At 45.0% G+C, this 12,984-nt stretch overlaps 1 protein-coding gene across 1 annotated transcript; it reads left to right on the top strand.

Moving 5' to 3' along the window:
- Positions 1-233: 233 nt before the first annotated feature.
- ZMPSTE24 (zinc metallopeptidase STE24) lies at positions 234-12,231 on the top strand. The gene is made up of 10 exons (XM_083627526.1): positions 234-697; positions 2,626-2,772; positions 5,578-5,664; positions 6,452-6,568; positions 6,938-7,090; positions 7,774-7,915; positions 8,547-8,734; positions 9,830-9,934; positions 10,912-11,055; positions 11,375-12,231. Exons 1-10 carry the CDS (start codon positions 575-577, stop codon positions 11,597-11,599), a joined length of 1,431 nt encoding a protein of 476 aa, XP_083483652.1. The 5' UTR covers positions 234-574; the 3' UTR covers positions 11,600-12,231.
- Positions 12,232-12,984: the final 753 nt, after the last annotated feature.

Here is a 12,984-nt window from a genome sequence, read left to right as displayed (position 1 = left end):
GGAATGAATGTTTGCTTATTTTTATTTTCATTTTCTGTTGATTATTTATGTTACACAGTTTTTAAAAGCAATAAAGCATATTAAAAAGCATCAGCAAAAACAAAAGTTTAGGAATCCCACCAGAACAGGGAAAGGGGAACAATTTGGGATTGACTAATTTTTGGGGGGGGGGCGGAGCGGGGGTTGGAGGATGTGAGGGGATGGCGGCACGCATGGCATCATTCCCCTGCGACGCAACGTAGCGGAGCTCCGTTCAGACCCGCATCCTTTTCAGGCTTTTACTATTAACCCATTTCCATTAATCCTCCTTCGCCCGGCCGCCCACGGAACATTCCGCCTACAACCGTCGCGAACCGCAAGATTGTTTCAGCGAGAACTGAGGCGGCAGTTCCGATTGGTCGGCTGCCTGAATGGAGAGAGGCGGGGGGGGGGGAGGGGAAGAGAAAAGATGTTCCTTCCCTCCTGCTGCTGCTGCCGGAAGCGCCCCAGGCGGAAGTGAGTGCCGGTGTCATCCGAGGAGGAAGCTGGCGGAGGGAACAGGCGTGCTGTCGAGCGGCGGACTTGGGGGCCCAGCATGGCGGCGCAGCGGCTGGGCGATCTGTGGGCCGAGACCCCCCTGGAGAGCCGGATCTTCTGCTCGGTGCTGCTCTTCTCGTGGGCCGTCTACCTGTGGGAGGCGCTGCTCGCCTGGCGGCAGGTCGGAGGCAACCTTCCCCTTCCTTTTCATGTCCCCCCCGCCCCGTTGAGTTGCAGCAATTGGTAGCTGGCCGCGTTGGATGAGGAAGAGGAGGAGGAGGAAGAACAGAAATCCCCCCTCCCGGTGATTCCAGCACCCGAGGTTGCTGCCAAGCCAAGAGTGGGGGAATCTCCTGGCCCGCCTTTCTCAACCTTAGATCCCCAGATGTTGGACTATTGTGCCCCCCCCATCATCCCTGACCTCTGGTCCCGCTTGCTTAGGGATGGTGGTGGTCGTGGTCCGGGAGCATCTGGGCCACCCAAGGTTGAGAAAGGCTGGGTCAGATGTTGCAGGGCTGCCTCTCCCGTTGCCTGAGGCCACCCACCCCCTTGCTGAAGTTAAGCAGGCCTGGGTGGGGAGGCAGCCACGTTGACACTACCTTAAGTTCCATGGGTGTTAAATTTGTGGGCGTGAAATAACAGCCTCCTGACTTGAGAATTTTGTTCCTCCTTTTCTTCACAGCTGTCAACCCCACCCTTGCTTTGGCAGCTGGGAAGGGGATGCCCATCCATTGCTGCTGATCTAAGGCTTTTAATACTGCGCACACTTCCTAAGCCGATAAATGATTTTATTAACTCTTCTGTAGTCTTTTCTGTATAGGATAGCTTTTGGTTTGCTAGCTCCTCTCTTTGTAGCAGTGGTGGAGAACCTGTGGCCCTCTGCATGCTGTTGGACTCTTATCAGCTGGAGCCATAGTAGTCCTCCCCTGTCTGTTGGTCCCCTATTGTGCCCTTTGTTTCTTTTCTCCGTATATGGTGCTGAAGAGGATGTGATTATTTGCTATTACTTCCTTGTCCCCTCTGTGTCCTCCTCAGAAAGGTGCCCCACTTTGAAAAGCTGTCTAATAGCAGGGTTCTTGGATTGATTTAGTACAGCAATTGTGTGTTAGTGTTAAAATAAATTAGTAGACCAAAGACTACAAACTTGCATCTTCCAAAGTACCCATAGCAAGCGGTTGATAAGAGCAGCCATGCTGCTGTTAGACCTAATTCATTCAGGCAACCGTTCTGAGCATGTTTACAAGGAAGTAAGCCTCATTGGATATAGTGCTATTGATTTCCAAGCAAACATGTATGGGGTTGTTATGTGTGTAGACCTTACTGGTGTGTGTATGCAAAAGTTTCTGGGACTTCGCTCATTGCTGCTGCTGGTATCAAAATTGTTAAGGCATTTTCTCAGTACATTGCTGAAATTTGGTTTATACCCACAGGATCATTGAGAGACTGATTTGTGCAAATTCCCTCCATTGTAGCTTAAGGCTATGTAGATTTGTAGAAACCACAATGGATCTGTGGTGGAAATTAGGGCAAGTTGTAGTGTATGGGATTTCCCCCATTTTAATTTTATTAATGGTATTAATTCTGAAGCTACAGAGACAGACAAGACTTTAGCCACGCCCCCACATTTCTCATATCATGTTTCCTTTCTCACTCCCCCACTCTTGAATCAAAGAATAGGGAAAAGGAAAATGTGGAGAACATTGAAGAGGCATCAAGTAGTCAAGTAGAATTAGGAAGTTCTGCCAGCTACTTTAAAATGTCTCAATGTTCTATTACTCTTGGCAAAAGTCACATTTTGCTGTTAGGCATAGCTTCTGCCTTCTATTTTTGTAGGCGTTTGTTTATTTACTTGTATGAAAATTTCTACCCTGCCTGCATACATTGCTAAGAGTGCCCACAAGGTTAGTTCTTTAGGCCCATTGATTTGTTGTTCTATGCCCAGGCTTTGGAGCAGATTCCAATATCACCTGTGTCATTTTGTAGTCTTGGAATACTTTGTCACTAACAATCTTTGGATAGAAAGAAGAGTGGCTTCCTGTGACACCTGAGAACAGAGCTTTAGAAGGTATATGGTAACTTGTATTTACTGCTATGTTTAAAATATTTCAGAGGACTGTGTACAGGACAACCACCCATGTTCCACTGGAATTAGGACCAATCATGGACTCGGAAACATTTGAGAAATCTCGCCTTTATCAATTGGATAAAAGTGCTTTCAGCTTTTGGTCAGGGCTGTACTCAGAGATAGAGGGCACAGTAAGTATCTGTTTTTCCTCTTAAGTTCTGTGGTTTTTCTTTATTAGTTAGAATGTAAAATCGTATTTCAAAATGTATTGGGAATGAGACTTTCATTTAAGCATCAGAAAATGCACAATATCAAGCCTAATCCTATGACAGGATGTAAGAATCTTCTGGTATTTCAATTTCTTAGGACAGTCTTCAGACTTGTGGGGTTCCTCCTTTTTTTACTAGAACCCCCACAATCCAGCACTGGAGCCTCATGTAAATGGTATACTGATAGATTTAAAGAATTATGAGCGTGGGAATTTTTTTTAGTATCAGAGCTGAATGAAACCCACAGTCTTTTTACATAAAATTTAATTTATGGTTACCTCTCTGCCCCACCCACCCCACAAGCTTCCTTCATTTCAGCAGCACAATTAGGACAGAGATAGTCATTTTGTTGCTATTAAACAAATGGGAGTCATAGATCCCTACGAATCCACTGAAAATCACCCCAGAGATCTACCTTCTGCCCTCCCTTGTGCTAGAACACTGTCCGGCCAGTGATGTAGAATTTAGGGGGTGCAATGCTTTTTCTAGAGATGCTTCTGTCAGGAGATGATGCATGCTGTCTGTAATGATTTTGCTGCTTATTTAATGTTGGGATCAGACTGAAACTGTTAGACTTTGTGACACTCGGCTGGTTTAGATGTGACACCAAACCATGGTTTGCTGCTACATGGACCATGATTTAACATCACATGAGTAAGCCCTGATTTCTTCTCCTACTGCACTTCCTCTTTTGCAGCAAACAATTGTTTGCCATTTATATTCAGGTTGACAAGTGTTGGTTTGTGCTTTGCTTTCAGAAAAGAGTCACATACCAAAATTGAATGCTGTCATATATATATATATATATATATATATATATATATATATATATATTATCAATCTGACTTGGAAGGCAAGCACAAACCATAGCTTACTGATTTGCATATAATGGCAAATGATGGCTTGCCATGAAAGGGAGGAAATTGCCCAAATTTTGTAAATACCTTTACCCATTTACCAGGGCCTCTTAGGCTGTGATCCTATACCAACTTACCTGTGAGTAAGCTACAATGAATCCAGTGGGACTTACTTCTGAGTAGATATATAAGATTGCAGTTGCCTTCTGCTTTCAGTGTGAATTGCTGCTGTTCTCCCTCCCTCCCTCCCTCCCTCCCTTCCTCCCTCTCTACCCTGCCCCGGTTTTCCATTTTGTTGATTTTAGTCTTATATTAAAATCTTGATGGTTTTGTTTTCTAATTGCCTGCTACCCTACGAGTACTTCTTGACCTGAAGGCAAGGATAACAGGTGCATTCAATAAATACAAATAAAATAGACACTAAGCTACTAGGATTTCTTTTCTGGGTGCTTTCCACTGTAGCTTGGCTCAATCATTTCAGTTGTCTGGATAGTTTTAACCGAACTATATCTTGAAGTGGGGAAAGCACTGTGGCATAGGGGACTCATACTTTTGCTTGTGGTTCAGCCTTTCCCCAAGCAGCTCAGAGTGGTGTTTTGGCTTCACAAAATCCCGTGAGATTAGTTAAGGAAGGGAGACCGAAAGGCTTTCCCAAGGATAGCTGAAAGCAGGGTGGAACATCAACTGAGCAGATGGAGCTTCAGCTGAGTGGGCACTGGCAGCAAGATTTTTCATATCCTAGCTCAGCAGACACTAGCCCCTGCACAACACTGACTTTCTGGCTCTGTGGGTGCTATCCAGCCCCCTCATTCTATTAGCACAAGGATTTGTGCTTGCGCAGCACAATTTCCTCCACCTGCATGTGTGGCGTTCGTACGGAGCCCCCGATCATCTCACGGACTATTGACCCGTACACCACTAATCCGCTGCCACCAACCAGGTCCTCCCTGGTAAAATCACTTCAGTCTCAGTCAGATTTTCAATTAATAAAGAAGAGTGTATTTTATTTCAGACATAAAACAAAACTTTTACATCATGCCAAATGGTGTTCCTCTTGACTTTCTTAATCTTATGTTCCTCTCTCTATCTCTGCTACCTCCCCACACTCAAGGACCAACTGCCCTAACTGTCTATTACCAACTGCCTTTCCCAACCAGCCAACCCATGAAATCCAACCAACTACCCACCCACAACTCCCCACAAACTCTCCCCAGAACTAGTTTTATAGACCCGCTGACTCCACCCCCCTGGGTCCTGTCTGAGCATCCTATTTAACTATTTCCCCTCCAGCACTCTCTCATATATGTTAACGTCACAGCATGTGCCCCCTGCTCTCCCCAAATCTGCTCTGAAAGGTATGGGGAACCCCCAGAACAGATTTAGTGGATGTACAGAGGAGGGGGGAGCCTTGTGCTAACAGAATGAGTAACTTAGCACCACTTTGGATTCAAGTCATTGTAACTAGAGGGCAATGGGTTATTGCAGTAGTCTTCAGCAGTTTTGCTGATCCTGGACCTAGTCTGCAGTAAGGGGCCCTCGTTTGCTTTTAAAAAACAAAAAAGCCACAAATATGTCACTAGATTAAGAACTAGCAGGCACGGTTCTTACTCCCTAATAGCTGCACCAAAGAGGGGATTCTGAAAAGAGCAGCTTGCTGGGTGAGGTGTGAAGCGGCGGCTGAAATTCCCTCTTCACGGCTATTAACAGGAAAGACGCTCCGTTCTCTTATTTGCGTCTCCTCTTCCCTTGTTAAGGTGCTCTTACGGTAGTGCAAAGGCGGAGGATGAGAGAGGCTTGATTTTGTTGTTCATGAGATTCCTAAACTTCGGGGCTAGCCTGTTCCATAAAGCTGTGGGTTGGCTTTTTACAGGTGATTCTTCTGTGTGGAGGAATCCCTTTCCTTTGGTCTGTATCTGGAGACATTTCGGCTCGTGCTGGTTTTGGGCCTGAATATGAGGTAGGTCCCTATGTCCCCCACCCCACCTGTAACTAAACTATCCATTTTTAATAAAATTCCAGCTGCTATTCCCTTTGCATTTTTAAATATGAGCAATGAGAACATGGAAAAAGCCCTACCGAATGAGACCAAAGGCTGATCTTGTTCAAGACTATGTTTTCCTGCAGTGGCAGGCCAGATGCCTTTATAGGAAGCCCCTAAGCAGTGCGGGTGGCGCAGTGGGTTAAACCACAGAGCCTAGGGCTTGCCGATCAGAAGGTTGGCGGTTCGAATCTCCGCGATGGGGTGAGCTCCCGTTGCTCGGTCCCTGCTCCTGCCAACCCAGCAGTTTGAAAGCACGTCGAAGTGCAAGTAGATAAATAGGTACTGCTCCGGCGGGAAGGTAAACGGCGTTTCCGTGTGCTGCTCTGGTTCACCAGAAGCGGCTTAGTCATGCTGGCCACATGACCCGGAAGCTGTATGCCGGCTCCCTCGGCCAATAAAGCGAGATGAGCGCCGCATCCCCAGAGTCGGCCATGACTGGACCACGACTGGTCAGGGGTCCCTTTACCTTTACCTTAAGCAGGGCATGGAGGCAACATTGGGATAATCCCCAGAACAGTATGTGGGAGGAGGAGAGAGGCAATCATTCTGTCTGGCTCCCACTAGCACAATGGGGATTGTTCCATCTGGAAAGCAGAGATGCTTGCACTGATGGAACAATCGTAATAGCATGGCATTGAATTCCTCCCAATATGTCTGAAGTTAGGGAAGTACTGACTTGTATTTCCCCCCTCCTTGCACATAGATTGTTCAGTCCTTGGTGTTCCTGCTGCTTGCTACACTCTTCAGTGCTGTTACCGGTCTTCCGTGGAGCCTCTATAATACTTTTGTCATCGAGGAAAAACATGGCTTCAACCAGCAGGTATCTTATAGTATTTGTTGGCCACCAAATTGATAGCAGTTTTCTTTCATTGCCTGTATGATTTGTGCTTATTTGGCTTTTAAATCTGTAAAGGAGCTGTGGGAAGCCTTTGGCCCTCCAAATGTTGCTGAATTACAACCACCGTCATTGGCACGCTTGCTAGGGTTGATGGGAGTTGTAGTTCAGCACCATCTGGAAGGCCATCAGTTCCCTATGCCTGCTGTACCGATTCTCCTGCTTCAACTAACTGTTATCCAATGGCCTGGACGAGTTTTGAGCGGGGCTAAACAGCATGCGATTTTTGAACCTCTTATATATTCACATAGCTGGCTTCTAAACATTTCATCTTAATTATCTCTTCTTCTGCAGACTCTGGGATTCTTTTTTAAAGATGCAATCAAGAAGTTTATAGTGACCCAGTGTATCCTGTTGCCAGTAACGTCACTTCTACTTTACATCATTAAAATAGGTGGAGACTATTTCTTCATTTATGCATGGCTTTTCACCTTAGTAGTTTCTTTGGTGAGTATGTGATGCAGTCTGCTGTGTCCAGAATTCCTTCATGTGTAACTCTTATTAAATTGGGGAGTTGGTTGTCTCAAGTCACTAAAACGGCTTGCCTGCTTATCATGGTTTCCTTTCCATCTCGCCCCGTAAAACTGTAACTTTGCTAACAGGTCAGTTTATCTAAATTATTCTTATTTAGTTAACCTGGCAGCTGTGGCAGGGGGCACAATCTAGTCCAGGTTAAGCGCTATTCAATCTCTGGCTACAACATTTAATTAAAGAATCAAATGAAAATGTGTCTTGATTAATCAGGCAGTTGATGTTTAAGTTTGATACACATTTTAAAATATACCAAGCAGCATTTTAGAGGAAGCTGTTTCTTCTGTGTGTGACAGAAGGGCAGGGGTGCCAACAGGCTTTTTGGGGCCCACTGCAGTGTATATGGATCCCCCCCCAAAAAAGAAGCTGTTGAAGGCGGTCATTAGGAAATTTTGAGCCAGGTGTCATCAGTATGTTGACAATAATATCTGGACCTGAGGTGCACCACCACTGCATTAGTAACTCTAGGCTGGATTACTGCAATTCTCGCTTATGTAGAAGTGCCTTTGACATTGTATTGCGCATTCCTGGAGATAAATGTTAATGATGAGTAAACTGGCCTAAGGTGTCTCTGTTTTAACAGTTGTGCTCCACTATAGGTCCTTGTCACAATCTATGCAGACTACATTGCTCCCTTGTTCGATAAATTCATCCCACTCCCTGAAGGAGAGCTGAAGCAGCAGATTGAGGAGATGGCAAAGAATATAGACTTTCCTCTGACCAAAGTGTATGTGGTGGAAGGTGAGAGTCCGTACATCTCTGGGACAGCACATGTCACAAGGCAGCTCGTGATGATAGGAAAACAGCAGAATATATTATCAGGATCCAACCCCAACGCAACTTAAAATGCATTACACCCTTACAATACATTACACCCTTACATATTTATCATTTTACTATATTTTTTACCATATTTACCACAATCCATTTTAGATTGTAAAAATTTGGGGTGATAGCCAGCCTTCTTTGTAGAGTAGACCCAATGAAGCCTGCGGATGCAAGTATTACTTAGTTGACTATCGCCCTTGGACTAACAGGGTAGACAACATGCAATGCCACCAGTCATGCTTTCCTGGGGAGGGACAGAAGGACCACCATTATAGGGTACCATCAAAGGAAGTGTATTTTATAAGAAGGGCCCTGCTGGGTTGGGCCAAAGGCCCATCTAGTCCTGCAGTCTGTTCTCACAGTGGCCAGCAACAGTCACCCACCTAACCTCCAAGGGCTGGGCCAGCTGACGATCTCGGCTGAAGGACAGATTTATGTGGACTTACCTCCCCACTTAAAATCTGTCCCCAAGATACAGGGGACATGTCCACTCGCTTGCTTCTGTAATGTGATTTCGTTCCCACCCTTCTCCCACCTGCCCCAGGCTCCAAACGGTCTTCCCACAGCAATGCCTATTTCTACGGCTTCTTCAAGAACAAGCGAATTGTGCTGTTTGACACACTCTTGGAGGATTATTCTGCCCTTAACAAAGAGCGCCCTGAGGAGCCTGGCTCAGAGAACCAGGTGGCTGGAGGAGACGGGGATGATGCCGAGGCAAAGGCTAAAGCCAAAGTAAGCATCCAGATTGGGCGGGGGGGGGAGGGGGAGGTTATATCACTAAGGTGCAGCCGTTCTGATCTAAGATTTCCTAGGTGGACTGGAAAGAAGGCAAGGGCAATTGTTCAGGGAGTGCAAGTGTGCACATCAGATCCTTGGCAATAAATGCTAAAGTGGTTGTAGGTGGCTTTTACTCAGGGCTGGGGAACCTGAGGTCCAGAGGCCAAATCCAGGCCTCTCTATTCTGGCCCTCGGGGCTATCCCCAGGCCACACTCTTCACTGACCCTGTTCCTTTGCATCACGTTCCTTTGCATCGATGGTGGAATGTAGCCTTCTGCACAAAGAGAGGTCACCCATGTTCCCCCCTTACTTTTGCCTCTGGCCACACCCACCTCTGCTACGCAGCCCCTGGGAGGTTGCTTGCCAGAGAATGGTTTCCCATTTTTGCAATAACCCCAAAACCTGAATGTGGCTCATAATTCGTTGTAGCTATGAACTTTTGTTACCTGCTATTCTGCACATTTCTTTTGAGGACAAAGCTCTGAGCAACCAGAGCTTTGCTGCAGTAGCTCCATTACTTCACAGATCTCTTCCCAGGGAGTTAAGCCATGGCTTCCTCTCTTATTTATTTTTAGGGAAACCCTATTTTAAAATCAACTTTTGAACGACCTTATTTTTCTGATGCCACTTTGAGCTGTTGCTGTTATTGTATGGCTAGATGTGTTCTGCCGTGCATTAGGATAATACGCTTGAAAATATTTATATTATGAGCCATCTTGGCCTCAGTAACCCTGACAGGAGGCCTATAGATACAGTATTATGGTCCCAGGGTTGGTTATGCAAACTATCAAAATTTAAAAGGGGCTTTCCCGAAGCGTCCAGTATTGACCCTCTGGGATTTATTAGATTGTGCAGCAGGGATGACTAAGGACCCAGAGAGCCAATAGAGTGTCAAAAATCACCCAGGTGTAGGAAAGCTATTCGCAAAGTATCATGTGAAGAATTTCTGCTTCCTGTCCTGCATTCGTGAGCTTGGAAAATGGTCTTTGCTCATGCTTGGATAACATGTTCCTTCTCTCTCCTCCTCACCCCCCTCCCCTTTACTCGAGAATAAGAAGCAAGGTTGTAAAAATGAAGAAGTCTTGGCTGTTTTGGGTCATGAGCTGGGGCACTGGAAACTTGGCCACACGATTAAAAACATCGTCATCAGCCAGGTGAGCAGAAAGCACTGAGGAAATTCCAATGGGTTTTGTTTGAGTGTGCTTATATTGTCATGCAGCATCATTCCTTTAGTTATGGAAGCAGTGAAAAGGAATGTGGGCAAGCAAGAGTGTAAATGGGGAGGTGTGTTAACAGAGAGGTGACTTAGAGCTGAACAGCCCATTACACAGAAATCTGATTGACCTCCTACTTTCCCCCTCTTAAGACTTTAACAGCAGTCCAGGAGGCGGGGGCGGGGGGGGGGATAGAAATGGATTGCATCAGTGCTTAGGTGTCATTGGGGTGGAGGTTAGCTTTTCTCTTATTTCTCCCCTGCACTGTGTTCCTTGGAAGCTGCTATAAGCCACAGTGGCTGGGGATGTATTTACCTGTATTTTGGTCCCAGGTGTGGAAGCTCCAGCTACTGCTGGATGCAGTGCCACGACTGCTGATGCAGGCAGATGGCTAACAGCATGTGATACCTTTCTTAAAACATCTACACTGCGCTACAGGACCAGGTTCAAGACTCTTGTGCTGATCTGCAGAGCCATGAATAACTTGGGTCCAGGACATCTTAAGGCCTGCCTGAGCCCTTATATCCCAACCCGATCACTGAGATCATTTGGAGGAGCACTGTTAATTGCCCCACATGTTACAGTGCCCCGACTGGCCTCCACTAGAAGTTGGGTACTGAGCGTCACAGTCCCCATGGTGCAGTACACTCTTCCAACAGATTCAGCAGGCATCTTTGCTTCTGAATTTCAGGTGCCTATTCAAGGGTTTTTAAAGCCAACTGCAGTTCCACATTTTCTAATTTTAATGATTGCTCCCATACCACTTTAAAAGGTTTAGTAATTTATTTTTATATTGTTGTATACCACTCTGATATTTTATGAGATATTGGTATATAGATACTTTTACAAATAAAAAATGGTTGCTAACAAATCATTAAGGCAACACATGTTGCTCTTTTTTTCTTTTTCTTTCCTAGATGAACTCCTTCTTGTGTTTCTTTTTATTTGCCGTGTTGATTGGTCAAAAGGAGCTCTTTGCAGCTTTTGGATTTTATGATACTCAGCCAACCCTGATAGGCCTGTTGATCATCTTTCAGTTTATTTTCTCTCCTTATAATGAGGTAAAGTTCTGCTTTTGATTGCATACTCAAGCCATTATTGCTGAAATGCTAGTAGTTTCTTTGCGGACTTAAACCCTCCTGTCCCACAATAATGCTGTCAGAATTCTGATTCATTTTTTAATAATTTCCTCAGTGGTACCAGTTGTGTAGCATTTCTTTGTTTTTATTTTGCAGATTTATAAACTGCTTCACACCAAGAAGCTGTTGAAGTAGTATACAATTTAAAGAATTGTCTTTACCATGCAGAAGGCTAGTGGGTACAAGGCTGGGGTTTGGAGGATTCTGAAACATGTTCTTCCCTATATTTTTTCCCTTACAGGTTCTCTCCTTCTGCTTAACTGTATTAAGTAGGCGATTTGAATTTCAAGCAGATGCATTTGCTAAGGATCTTGGAAAGGCTACAGACTTGTATTCCGCTCTGATCAAGTTAAACAAAGATAATCTGGGATTTCCTGTTTCAGACTGGTTGTTTTCAATGTGGCATTATTCTCATCCTCCGCTGTTAGAAAGACTTCAAGCACTGAAACAATCTAAGCAAGACTGAATGAAATAACTACTGGCTCAAAGGAGCTTCCATCCCAAAATAAATTTCCAGTTTTTAAAAACCATCTATACATATATATATTCATTCCATTCCTGAGCACACCATTCTGCATAGCAACATGCGCTGTTCACCTTATTTGAAAGTAGCGCCCAAAAATCCTGTATCCAATTTACGGAACTGAATTTTAAAGAGAAATACCTTGCGGGGACTGAATTGGAAAGGAATGTAACCTGTAAAGTTTTATCTGAAAATCTTAACAAAGCAGTACTTGAGGGGAAAGTTTAACTTGTCACAACCTGAAGTATCCATGCTTGAATTTGTGAAAGCTTTGAATGTGACTTTTGTACCTTTTAAGCAGTTTGTCTGGGTGTTCTTACAGTACGATAAACTTCTAGCTTTCCTACCTCATCCAATGAGGGGGTCTGATCCTGGATAACTATCCTTCCCCCCTCCCCTTCTGACCGTTGGATTTCAAGCATTTAAACCAAACGCTGTCTGGACTGAAAGTGTGAACTTTCCCCTTTAGGTCCAAGTTCATACCGGCAATGAATGAAAAGGCTACTTTTTACAGAGAAAATAAAGTTGCCTCTCTCCCTGTATGGGGAATGGAGAATAAATTGCAGCTCATGAAACATCCTGCTTATGTGTGTCCCATATATTGTGTGTATGATGATGGTTTGGAACTTATCTGGTCTCATCTCCCCCTACCCACTGATTTTCTGGATAGCAGGGGTTTGGAAGGAATAACTATGTAACAAAAGCTATACTCTTTGTCAAGAAAAAAGAAACTGACGTGGTTGACTTGCATCATTGAATAGTCATACTGTCATACCTTGAGTTACAGACACTTCAGGTTGCGTTTTTTTCAGGTGACAGGCGTGCCGAAACCCGGAAATACCAGAACAGGTTACTTTCGGGTTTCGGTGGATGCGCAGAAGTGCCAAATCGCAACCCACATGTGCGCAGACGCGGTGCTGCGGGTTGTGAACGCTGCGGGTTGCGAATGTGCCTTCCGCACGGATCATATTTGCAACCCGAGCATCCACTGTACAGTGGTACCTCAGGTTACATATGCGTCAGGTTACAGACTCCGCTAACCCAGAAATAATACCTCGGGTTAAGAACTTTGCTTCAGGATGAGAACAGAAATCGTGCTCCTGCGGCGCGGCAGCAGCAGGAGGCCCCATTAGCTAAAGTGGTGTTTCAGGTTAAGAACAGTTTCAGGTTAAGTACGGACCTCCAGAACAAATTAAGTACTTAACCCGAGGTACCACTGTATATTCAATCCCTAAAGTGGGTGCTGTGCAGCCATTTACTAGATGTGGCGGCTTGCCATTATCTTCTGTCTCCTTTGTTTCTCAAGTCTGTATCATACAGGCAGGAAT

Source organism: Podarcis filfolensis (assembly GCF_964270895.1).
Source record: "Podarcis filfolensis genome assembly, chromosome: 8".
Classification (NCBI taxonomy): Eukaryota; Metazoa; Chordata; class Lepidosauria; order Squamata; family Lacertidae; genus Podarcis; species Podarcis filfolensis.
The sequence above is the reverse complement of the archived record's forward strand: the minus strand, read 5'-3'. Positions and strand labels throughout refer to the sequence as shown.